At 38.6% G+C, this 13,219-nt stretch overlaps 1 protein-coding gene across 1 annotated transcript in view; it reads right to left on the bottom strand.

The window, feature by feature from the left end:
• LOC149456630 (ATP-dependent 6-phosphofructokinase, liver type) overlaps positions 1 to 13,219 on the bottom strand; it is a 140,591-nt gene that overhangs the window by 26,314 nt on the left and 101,058 nt on the right. Inside the window, exons 16-18 of the mRNA XM_089684705.1 lie at positions 3,960 to 4,112; positions 2,740 to 2,904; positions 2,169 to 2,230 (exon numbers count right to left, since the gene is read on the bottom strand). Of these exons, the coding sequence (XP_089540831.1) occupies positions 2,169 to 2,230; positions 2,740 to 2,904; positions 3,960 to 4,112 (380 nt within the window). The remainder of the gene's footprint in view (positions 1 to 2,168; positions 2,231 to 2,739; positions 2,905 to 3,959; positions 4,113 to 13,219) is intronic.

Genomic DNA, 13,219 nt, shown 5'->3' with positions numbered 1-13,219 from the left:
AGAATGGTTGTCAGTTTTTATTGCGGTCTGTGTAATCTTCGCCCTTTTTGTCCTGTTTACCATCATCAATGAAAGCGAAAGTAAAAGAAAACTCTAAATTTTGAGTTGTCCCCAGAAAAGTAATAGAGGGGAAATCTTGCAATAGGGACATTTGCTCTGGTGACATGGGGATCACCAAGATATTTTCTTAATTTGCAGGGATTTCGTCTTACTTCCTGTTTGGCTATGGGACAAGAAAGAAGGGAAATTTCTGATATGGGACACAGATTGTGAAAAAGAAAAAAATTTGACGGGTTATAACCTTCCCTTGCTGTATCGAAAATGAAAAAAATGTTTTGCCTATAGTTCTACTTTCAGATAAATCTCACACAATCATAAGTCCTTTATGCACCAAGTCTACTTTTATACTCAGCTTATACAAAACAAAATACAAGATGCAGAACCAATCCAAATGATTTAGCAAAATATCTGGGAAGTAGAAAGCAAACTAAAATGTAATACAATCTAAAACATACACACACTGCTTTAACTTGCAGCTGCAAATAATTGAAAACACATTTATATAATACACTAAAATGTATTACTATCAGTCAAACTGTTTGGATAGCTAGACGTTTCATCTCAAAACCTCATCATAATAATGCAAACATATGGCACATTTGCTAGGAATGTCAACAAATTCTCAAGTGACCACTTTGCTATCACCCCTACTCTTGAACTGCCCAATAAATGTGGACACTTGCAAATGTCTGCTAAACAAGCAGCTGTCCGGAGTTAAATATGGACATTCTTTCTAGAAATGTAATACCCTTTATTGGATGAACACGCAAGCACAGTTTATAAAAACAGGGGGTGTCGAGACAAATGTGAAAAATGAGGGCGTTTAGCATCACTCGACCACTACGCTAGGTCCATTCATGAAGTCTGATACTCCTAAGGTCTGCTTAAATGTGTAACCTTATCTGAGACTGGCCACAGATGCATTTTCCAACCAGACACAGATTTCGCTAAACAAAAAACTAGGGGAAAACAGTCATACAAACAAATTGTTTTAAAACTTGGTTTTTATAAATGTTTTCAGTGTGGGTTTAGAAAGATGAAAAAATTCATACGAGGATAGAACGATGCAGGCATCAATATTATTGTAACCAAGTCAACATAGGTTTAATAAAGTTATTACAGTAGTAATAAACCCTCAGTGTTTTTTAATATACCAAATTGAGCACAATAAAATAAACATTCCCCAGTAAACTATTTGCTAAAAATCTTACCCTAGCACTTGCAGTTTACAACTATCAATGCTGCTAGCTCCTGATCTCTTAGTTCTGCTTCCCTCAACTTCAGTCTTCACAGGAAAGAGCCAACATTGGACAGTGCAACCTCCAAACAATCTGTTAGCTTGGAGAAGGGATGGGGAGGAGGAAGGAAGAGCAGGGGACTGCTTTGCTACTCTAGGCAATGGAGCTGTGTGATTTGTTTTTATTGAAGCACACAGTGAGATACAACTCTGCTCCCTGCATACAAGGGTGACTCCATTGACTGCTGCAAGAGAAAGGAGCCATCCTTTAAACAAGCTGCATATTCAATAAAGTGATTAAATGAGCTTCTGAACACAGTTAAAAATCAGGGTTTAATACCACTTTAACGTATGTAGGCACCATTAGTGAAAGGAATAAAATTGTTCAAACAAGTGTCCATTTACTATAAAGAAGTTGAACTTTAGTATTTGGAAGAAATAGTTGAAGCAAAATTTTAATTAAGTAGGCATTCAGCAATAAATTATGCTCCACCTGTGGAATCCTCCAATAAAAAATATTATATAAAAAGAAGAGTTTGGATACAGTGATACGTGGTACCCTAAATAAACCAGTTTACCAGATTTCAATAGTTAGACTTGAAAAGCTGAAAAACCAATACTGAACTTGGCTGCACGGTGGCTTATTGGTTAAAACAGGTGCCTTGGAGCACCAGGGTCCCATCTCAGTGCAACCAGTGCACTGTTGTTATGAAGTTTGTGTACTCTCTACATCTTTTGGGTGGCTCTGTTTTCTTCCTCAAGCCACATACATACTTGTAGGGTAAAGTGGTTTCACAATGGCTATGCTACTAAATGAAAATGAAGTTACAAAAAAAAAAAAAAAAAAAAAAGGCATAGTATAAATAAATACCTCAGCACAAGACCTCTTTGAATATCAGTCTTCATTTTGTCAGTCAAGTGGTCCACATTAGACTACAAATGATGGAGATCTCATATTAGGAACAAACAAGCTTATTATGCAAATCAGAGACTGGGCATAAAAAATGAAAACCTTTGCCAATATAAATCTCACTGCTAATACAGAGTTACCCAAGCATGCACTGCAATAGCTAAACCGTTTGTCAGTATTGCAGCTTCTTGTGTTCACTCTGTAAAGTACATTCTCAATATTGCAGAATTTTAACGGTTACACTATGCCTTATTACTTTAGAATATAAATATTAGTCTATTTGACAAAATATGAGGTTGTGGAAAAAAGCCAAAATATGAGTGCCAGAGAGGACAGTATAGGTTGTGTAAATAACAGATCTCTCAGACACAACAATCAGGGTGTTAGACTTAGAAATAAGTCTCTGTATGCAGAGAGTGGGAATGTAGTAAAACAACTGGAGCAAAAGCAGAGCAACTGCTCAGAAGAAAAATTAGCTAAAAGAAAATAATAGCCAAACGGTAGTTGTCCAATACCAAACCGTACATCTCACCTTAAGATCATGGATGTTAAATCGGTCCTCATAAACATATGCAGCATCAGCACCGACAGCTATTCCTGTCACTGTAGCAAGGTAGCCACAGTATCCACCCATAGTTTCTACAATGAAGACACGCCTCTTCGTTCCAGAAGCAGATTGTTTAATGCGGTCACAGCTCTATTCAAATTTTTTAAAAGAAGTATGTCATTGAAATATTTTACATTACTTTCATAAACAAATTCAAATAAACTAGCAAAGCCACAAGGGAAATATATAGGGTTTTGCTTTTCAATACACTCAGATATTAGCTTTAAACTCTTTGTGGACCAGAAACCCAGTTAAGGAACGATTCATTCACTAATAATTTTGTAAATACTTATAATAAATGAATTACACATATGCTCTCATGCATACATCAGATAGGGCCGTCAATAAAACGGGCACCACCGGTCTTCCTGTAGGGGACCCGGGCAGCAGGGGGAATCAGATGTTGGCAGGATAGGGAGAGGGATCAGTGCGACGGGGAGGGGGGGCATGTGGGGTTGGGGAGGTGCTGGCTTTCAGCTGCTGCAGGGAGACACACACAGGTAGTCATAAGATAAATGTTCACTATTCCAGCACCATTTTAAGACTGTGGTTGTGACTCAGTTAAATAGGTCCTTCATATAGCAGAATATTTACCTAAGCTGGCTCCAACACCTACCAAAAGAGGCAAAAACTGTACGAGCACGTACAGTATTTACAATTTTTATGAAACACAACATAGCCTAAACTAAAGTGATCTAAAAATTTAAAAAAGAAAGCTTGTATCACATATTACTAAAATAAAAAAAAAAATACCCTAGTGTGCACCCATCTAATCCAGATTTAGATCTAGTCTGTTAGTAAGGACTGAACCTTCTTAACACAGAGGAACCCTTGAAATAACTTTCTGGTCTTAGGGAATCCTTGCTAAAAATTATTATATCTACAAACTCATTATACATTAGTGTCATGGTTAGTAGGAAGAAAGCTCCTTACACTTGTGGTCACTGGGAAGAATCACCCCCTTATAGATAGCCAAAAAGATCAGTAGTGTCAGTGGGAACTTATCTGAGAGGCAGAAATTGCTCATTGCTCAAAGAACCCCTAGCAACCTCTTTAGGAACCCTTGGATTCCATAAAAACCCTGCTGTAGACTTGAGATTTTTATGAAACATTATAAAGGCAAAGAAATCTAGAAAATATATCACCTCCATGGCAGCATTGACAGCTGTATCTGAGCCAATGCTAAAGTCAGTGCCAGGAACATTGTTGCTGATAGTTGCAGGAATGACGCACATAATGATACAAAGTTCCTCATATTGTTCCCGAGCCTCAACAAGCTGCAACACTCCTTCATAAGCCTGCCAAATGAATAAAAAAATAGGATTGCTTAAACTGAAAATTTTAGGTTTTACTTTACCTATTTGAGAAAATGTATTTTATAAATCTGCATTTAAAGCACCTGAGCAGCAACATGAAAAACATCAAAAGTAAAAGAAAAAGATCATCACACGGTTGTAATTTTGCACATCAGTAAATGAGAAGACAACTAAGGATGGCCATACACTATACAATTTTCTGTCCAATTTATTTTAGATTTACCTTCAACTATGTAATGCAAGAGCCTGCCTAACTGGATACAATTGAAAGAGTTGTTTATCTAAAGCAAAAATCTCAAGAAAATTGTATAAATGTATGGCCGGCCTTAGACTTTTTGCTCCATTTAATTAACTAATACAAGATTTAGTATGCATTCATAACCTATTCAGTCCTGACATGGAGGAATTATTAGCATCAGCGTCTTGATTTGGGTATCATTCTTTCAATACAATTACATCTTTATTTTAGCTCATTTATAAATGTTAAAGAATGCTGTCTGCTTAAATACCTAGTTCAGGATGTTTTATTAAATGTGGCAATTACTGAGCAAGTCTGTATATTTAAAGAAGAATTCCTGCTTAAAACGATGTTTAAAAGTTTCTCATCCCTAATATATATATATATATATATATGTGTCGATGTCCCATTATTTATGGACCTGACTGTATATATACACACACACATATACAGTATATATATATATATATATATATATATATATATATATATATATACACATATACACACACACATACACACACACACACACACACACATTTTCAGCTTGCTGTGATCTGGTCACATGAGCTCCTGTGCCAGTGAGTGGCGGCTGCAGGGGAAAGGAGAGCCCTTGACAACAGTTGGGAATTCGGGGAGCAGTGACGTCACCCATACGTTACGTTGCCCTGTCCAAGCCATTGTCAATGCTCCCTCCTATCCCCTGCAGCAGCTGCTGACTGACACAGGGAAGATGAAGTTATGAGATTACACTTTATTTTATTTTATTTTTTTTTTTACACATGTCAAACAGCATAGGTAGCAAGGGACATTTTTAAACATAGTTCGTGTTATACAGGAATTCTACTGTAAAGGCAAGGTTTCATTTTAAAGAAAAAAACTCCCTACAGCTGTGGTGGCATTACTTACCTGTAATTAAGTATCTCCTATGTCATACAGGCAGCTGAATCCTGAAAAAAATCTTAAAAATATTCTGTGCAGGGTGCCTGGTCCTTTTCCTGCTTCTAACTGTCTGGCACAGTAGAGAGTTAATAGAGTCGGGACGTCAGGCATAACTGCTATGATGATCTGATGTCCACCCATCCCCTCCTCTTCCAGTGAGAGAAGCTCAATGATAGGAAAAGGACTGGGCACTTCGCAGAGAAGATTTCTAAAGGATTCAGCTGCCTGCATGATGTGGGATATGCTTCATTACAGATAAGTAATGTCACTAAAGCTGTGGAGAAAATAAAGGGGTGGAGTTTGATGTATCTGCAAGTTCCTTATCTTTAAGTACAGTACAGGACACAGGGATGGCAGGACACTGGCAAAGAATTTGCTGGGGCCGCCCCTAGTGCGCACTCATATCAACACCCACTTTGCGATTCCAGTTTATAGCAAGCATTCAGAAGTGACCACAGAAAACAGAGCGGATCCTGTGTCATACCTTACTCCAAGATAAAGCATTTACAGGCAAGTCAAAATGGCCCCTTAGAATATACATACAATACAGGACACATGGTCATAGACTGTGAAAAGTCTCCAAGCAATAAAATGATGGGTGGACAAGAACACAGCAAAAGAACTGCTAACAAAGGAGAGAAATAGCCGCACACCAATGACATCAGCAACTGCTTAGTTTATTGCACAAAACCAAAGCAACAATTTCCCCTCGGGACCAACCACTGTAATGCATATGCAATCGAAGATATGGGGGGAGCTGGTAAAAGGATTCGTTATATACACGCAATAGGCTGTCACAATTATGAACAGGAAATTGTCCCTTAAAGGAATATACACCCATTTACAGTGCCTTGAGAAAGTATTCATACCCCTTGAAATGTTCCACATTTTGTCATGCTACAACCAAAAATATAAATATATTTTATTGGGATTTTATGTGATAGACCAACACAAAGTGGCACATAATTGTGAAGTGGAAGGAAAATGATAAATGGTTTTCAAAATGCTTTACAAATAAATATCTGAAAAGTGTGGCATGCAGTTGTATTCAGACCCTTTACTCTGATACCCCTAACTAAAATCTAGTGAAACCAATTGCCTTCAGAAGTCACCTAATTACTAAATAGAGTCATGGAGAAGTTTAAAGCAGGGTTAGGTTATAAAAAAAATATCCCAAGCTTTGAACATCTCACAAAGCACTGTTGAATCCGAAAATGGAAAAGTATGGCAGAACTGCAAACCTACCAAGACATGGCCATCCACCTAAACTGAGGGGCTGGGCAAGGAGAGCATTAAATCAGAGAAGCAGCCAAGAGGCCCATGGTAACTCTGGAGGAGCTGCAGAGATTCACAGCTCAGGTGGGAGAATCTGTCCACAGGACTACGATTAGTTGTACCCTCCACAAATCTTGACTTTATAGAAGAGCAAGAAGAAAGCAATTGTGGAAAGGAAGCCATAAGTAGTCCTGTTTGCAGTTTGCGAGAAGCCATGTGGGGGACACAGCAAACATGTGGAAGAAGGTGCTCTGGTTACATAAGACCAAACTTTTTGGCCTAAAAGTAAAACGCGTGTGGTGGAAAACTAACACTGCACATCACCCTGAATACACCATCCACACTGTGACACATGGTGATGGCAGCATCATGTTGTGCGGATGCTTTTCTTCAGCAGGGACAGGAAAGCTGGTCAGAGTTGATGGGAAGATGGAGAAGCTAAATACAGAGCAATCTTAGAAGAAAACCTGTTAAAGAGTCTGCAAAAAACTTCAGACCTTCCAGCAGACAACAACCCTAACCATACATATTTTGCAAAGAAGAATGGGCAAACATTTCACTCTCTAGATGTGCAAAGCTGGTAGAGACATACATTTGTGCTCAAAAGTTTGCATACCCTGGCAGAAATTGTGAAATATTGGCATTGATATTGAAAATATGACTGATCATGCTAAAAAGTTGTTTGGCTCCTTTTTAAATCATAACAAAAATCACCCAAATGGCCACGATCAAAAGTTTACATACCTTGGAATGTTTGGCCTTGCTACAGACACACAAGGTGACACACACGGGTTAAAATGTCAATTAGAGGTTAATGTCCCACATCTGTGGCTTTTTAAATTGCAATTAGTGTCAGTGTATATATAGTCAATGAGTGTTAGCTCTTACGTGGAAGCACTGACTAGGCTAGATACTGAGCCATGGGGATCAGAAAAAAAACTGTCAAAAGTCCTGCATAACAAGGTAATGGAACTTTATAAAAATGGAAAAGGACATAAAAAGATGTCCAAAGCCTTGAACATGCCAATCAGTACTTTAAATCACCTATTAAGAAGTGGAAAGTTCGGGGACTCTTGATACCAAGCCAAGGTCTGGTAGACCAAGAAAGATTGCAGCCATAACTAACAGAAGAATTGTCCGGGATTCAAAGAAAAACCCACAAGCAACCGCAAAAGAAATACAGGCTGCTCTGGAAAAAGATGGTGTGGTTGTTTTTAAGGAGTACAATACAGTGATACTTGAACAAAAATCAGCTGTTTGGTGCAGTAAAAGCTTCTTTCTGGCATCTCGACCAATGTCACAAAAAAGCCCGGTTACAACATGCTTGACAACACCTTGGCATGCCTAACCAGGCCTTTTTGTGTCATTGATGCAGTAAAGGCTTCTTTCTGGCACCTCGACCATGCAGCTCATTTTTGTGCAAGTGTCATCATATTGTGCTCCTTCAAAACAACCACACTGTCTTTTTCCAGAGCAACCTGTATTTTGCTTGTGGTTATCTATGGGTTTCCCTTTGTATCCCGAACAATTCTTCTGGCAGTTGTGGCTGCAATCTTTCTTGGTCTACCTGTACTTGGCTTGGTGTCAAAAGGTCCCTGAATTTTCTATTCAAGGCTTTGGTCATCTTTTTATGTCCTTTTCTATCTTTATAAAGTTCCATTACCTTGTTACGCGGGACTTTTGACAGTTCTTTTCTGATCCCCATGGCTCAGTATCTAGCCTAGTCAGTGCTTCCAAACTTCCAGTGCTAACAAACTAATGGACTATTTATACACTGACACTAATTGCAATTTAAAAAGCCACAGATGACATTAACCTCTAATTGGTATTTTAACCCGTGTGTGTCACCTTGTGTGTCTGTACCAAGGCCAAACATTCCAGAGTGTGTAAACCTTTGATCATGGCCATTTGGGAGATTTCTGATATCATTATGATTTAAAAAGGAGCCAAACAACTATTTGATAATAAATGGCTTCATATGATCATCATCCTTCAATAAAAGAGCATTTTTTGGCATGATCAGTCATATTTTCAATATCAATGCCAAAAGTTCACAATTTCTGCCAGAGTATGCAAACTTTTGAGCACCACTGTACGCAAAAAGACTTGCAGCTGTAACTGCAGCAAAAGGTGCTTCTACAAAGTATTGACTCAGGGGGCTGAATACAAATGTATGCCACATGTTTCAGATATTTATTTGTAAACAATTTTGAAAACCATTTATCACTTTCCTTCCACTTCTCAATTAAGTGCCACTTTGTGCTGGTCTATCACATAAAATCCCAATAAAATACATTTATGTTTTTGGTTGTAACATGACAAAATTTGGAAAATGTTAAGGGGTATGAATACTTTTTCAAAGTGCCGTACATCTACAAAAAACACTGGATATCACAAAACAGTTGCCAAATATCCAAATACAAATTAAGCAACAAACTAACTTTTGATCAAAACTTTTGATCCGTTCCTGCAGTGCTTTTTGCTGTGTGTTTTACACATGCGTTTTTGCGGGTTTTTCCCTCAACTTGTTGCTGGGCAGATTAAACCGCAAAACACATAAAAAACACACTGCCTGCATTTCTGCAGCGTCTCCATTGAAGTCTATTGAACTAAAACGCAATGTTTAAAAAAGTCCCTGACCCTTTCCAAAAATGCACCGGGTGAAAACGCGGAGATGTGAAAGTGTCCCAAAGGAAATCATGTTAAATGGTTAGCACAGTGGCTAAATAGTTAGCACTTCTGCCTGGCAGTACTAGGGTCGTTGGTTCGAATCCCAACCACGGCACCACCTGCCTGGAGTTTGCATGTTCTCCCTGTGCCTGCGTGGGTTTCCTCTGGGTACACCGGTTTCCTCCCACACTCCAAAGACATGCCGGTAGGTGAATTGGCTCCTGTCTAAATTGGCCCTAGTATGTGTATGTATGAATGTAAGTTAGGGACCTTCGATTGTTCACCCCTTGAGGGTTAGGGGCTGATGTGAATGTACAATATATATGTAAAGCGCTGCGTAAATTGACAGTGCTATATAAGGACCTGAAATAAATAAATAAATGGACTGTACTGCATTTCTGCAAAATACACCGCAAAATGCTTAGGTGTGAACCTAGACTAATGGTATGTTTATAACAAATAATGTAATCATACACTGCATAAAAACCATACAAATTTCAGCAAATAAATTATACATACATGTGAAAAATTGTAAGTTTTTGTTTTATATTCTATGTAATTCCATAAAAAACCTTTATATATCAAAACCATAGCAAGTCCAGCTCTTTCACCCCTATAGTGTACAAGATATACAGCTGAACTTGGACCTAATGGAAGATTCTAATTTAGGAGGTTTTTATATTCTAATTGTGACCCTCAAACACTGTGATAATCTGTATTTCTTATTTGTTATGCCCTCCGGTCTCAATTTTTTTTTGTTTTTTGTGTCTGTATTTGGATGGTTTGACTTTTTTGTTTCTTTGTGTTCCGGATTCTTCCAGAAACAGCGGGGAGTACAACTTGGGAACGAAGGCTGGTTTTACATTATCTCAATGAGTTGGAAAGAGGAAACCACCCTGGAAAGAAAAGTTCTTGGTCTCAAGACTACCTTGGATAGAAAAGTTCTTGGTCTCAAGACTACCTTGTTGTCCCTGTGCAATACAAGAAACGACTCCTTACAAGGGCTGTCACAGCTCAGAACAGGTCTATCTGATGTAATGACCACTAGGAAGGCAATCTTGCATGTCTCCCGATGGATATCTCTAATCAGTTCAAAGAGGAGTGTCTGCAGTACACAGAACACCGGGTACAGATCCAAAGGTGACACATTAGGTCGAAATATGAGATTAATATGAGCAACTCACTGAAGAAAAATTTTGATTAAGGACAGTGAAGCAAATAGTTTCTGGCAAACAGTGAATAAGGCAGAGATTTTTTTTTTCTTTTGAGTACTTAGGGCAAGATGCTGTTCATGACCAGATTGAAGAAAGGCCCAAGATATGAATAACAGAGTATTCCCTCGTAACTAGAAGTCTGTTCTTGCAACTGGCAGAATAGGCCTTCCAAGTATGTTAAGTATGATGGTAGATCTTGTGGAAAGCAGAATTTCACAAATCAGAGTATGGTGGGGATGACAAAGTCAGATATATCCCTATTTTCAGGAAATGGGTTTTAACAGCCATGCCAATAACACCAGCGACTGAGAAGCAGAGTGGAATAGGGGTCCTTGTAAATCTGGTCAGTCTGGAAGAGGCCAAGGATCATCCGTCATCTGTCTGAGGTACAATAAACCCCAGATCTCTCAGTAAAGAGTACCTGCCACTACCCATGCTATCACAAGAGTTGTTACCCCCCCCAAAAATTGAAAGAAACAAAAAAAAAAAACCACGCCCTCTCTCCCATGCTCACATAGAAATGCAAATGCACACAGGGGTCCCTTAGGCATATGTACACAATGATTGCACCACATGTGGGGTGTCGCTGAGAACATCAGAGTTGGAGCAATAATTCTAGCATCAGACCTCCTGTTTAACTATAGACTGGTAACCTTTAAAGGCTTTTAAAGCGTCACCTATAGGAGAATATAATTTACTTTTTTGTTGCCATTCCACAATTTTAACCGCTTGCCTGCAGCCTTTTAGCAGAAATACTGCGACAGGGTGGCATGGCTGCGCAAAATCACGTAGATATAGGTGATTTTGCACTTACAGGTAGGGGTCCTACCCGTGCCACCACTGATGGCTTCAGCTGTCAATCACCGGGTCCCGGCCAGTTATTCCCCACTGGCACCCGGTGATTGCCCAGTATCACTGACGGGGAAGAGGTCTGTGTGTAAACAATGCAGATCTCTCCCGTCAGCATGCTTACACTGTAAAACACACACACAGCACACTGTAAAACAGCACAAAGTTAACCCTTTGATTGCCCCAGATGTTAACCCCTTCCTGCCCAGTGGCATAAGTACAGTGTCAGCACTGCATATTAGCATTGATAACTGTATTAGTGTCAGTGGGGATGTCAGTGATAGTTAGTCAGTTTCCACCCCAGTGTCAGAATGCCCGCCACAGTCCCACTATAAGTCACTGATCGCACCCATTACTGGTGTGAAAAAAAACAAACTTTCACGTAATCCAATTAATTTACATGTATTAGTATTTTTTTTTTTTTTTTTTAGCAACGTCATATAGCAGAATACATTTTTGGCCTAAATTTATGCCAAAATTTTATTTTTATTTTTTTTACTGGACAGGTTTATTAGCAAAAAGTTAAAAATATTGTTTTTTTCTCAAAATTGTCATCTTTTTTTTTTTATAGCACAAAAAATAAAAACCGCAGAAGCAATCAAATACCACTGAAAGAAAGCTCCATTTGTGGGGAAAAAAAAAAAGGACATAAATTTCATTTGGGTGCCGCATTGCATGACCGCGTAATTGTCAGTTAAATTAACACAGTGCCATATCACAAAAAATGGCCTGGTCAGGAAGGGGGGGTAAATCCTCTGGAGGGCAAGTCATTAAAGAGTGACATGTTCAGTTAGATTTCACTTGGCCTATCATCTTTAATAAATTTTAGTGCACAGAATTGCAAAATATAAAAGTGTTTTTTTTACTGAAAATTTGCATTTGATAACCGCTGCACAAATATCATGTGACATAAAAAATTGCAACAATGAGCATTTTGACCTTTGCTTTCAGAAAATATATAATGTTTGGTGGTTTAAAGGAATTATCTAACAAAAGAATGCAGATGTTTACATGGATGTGACAAATAACAGAATGGCCCGGACGGCAAATGGTAAACAGGGCGTTTTTACGTTTTATGGGTGAAGGATGATTCTGGCTAAAGATAGGACTAAAATTAGACCCAATGCTCCAGATGGTATGAAGTTTGGATAACTTACTTTGGAAAGTTAACTAGCCAAAGGTTTTAAGGAAATTAATAGTCTTCTGGACGTGGGCTCACAAAATCATGCACAGATTTCTTACACCCAATGATCCTCAAAGAGCTGAGTTACATCTAAGCCAGTGTGTTTAATTTTTAGAGACGCTTTATTGACTAATTTGGCGCAAAGCCAATGTGGTGCCTATATTTTTTCCAGGTCCATGTAAAAGTGATTCTAATGGCCAATTAGCCACTAAATTGGTTTTACAGGTGGCAGAAAGGGCCACCAGGTGCTCCGGACTGAAGCCAGCAGTTCTTCTGGCTTACCATTGAGATGATTAATGACTGGAATGTCCATGATCATCTGTATGGTCTAAAAAAATGGAAGCAATTAGTATTTTGTTATGGTTTTGCCAGGATGTAAATAAATCATTACTAGCTTAGGAAAGCATCTCTTCAAACCGAATTTGGTTTGATCAGATGCTTTTAAGGGCAGTCCTTCCCATAAAGAGGACATGTCATTGCTCCAGTTATTACAAGGGATGTTATTAAAAGTGATTAAAAAAATATTAAAGAGTGTAAATGGACGAAAATCTGCTTGTTTTTGAGCTGATGCTGGCAGATTGGAGGGTTGGAAAGGGAAGAGACAGAAATTTTGTACCCCTGTGAAATAAAGATCAGACCCAGAGGTCCAGGACTTCTCAGATCCAGACTGACGGCATTGCCAACAGATGTCATCCACTATAAGAGGTAAAGGCATGCC

The sequence above is a fragment of the Staurois parvus genome, unplaced genomic scaffold (genome assembly GCF_062004578.1).
Source record: "Staurois parvus isolate SC_StPar_1 unplaced genomic scaffold, SC_StPar_1.0 ptg000353l, whole genome shotgun sequence".
NCBI classification, from domain to species: domain Eukaryota; kingdom Metazoa; phylum Chordata; class Amphibia; order Anura; family Ranidae; genus Staurois; species Staurois parvus.
This window is presented reverse-complemented; position numbering and strand designations above follow the sequence as displayed.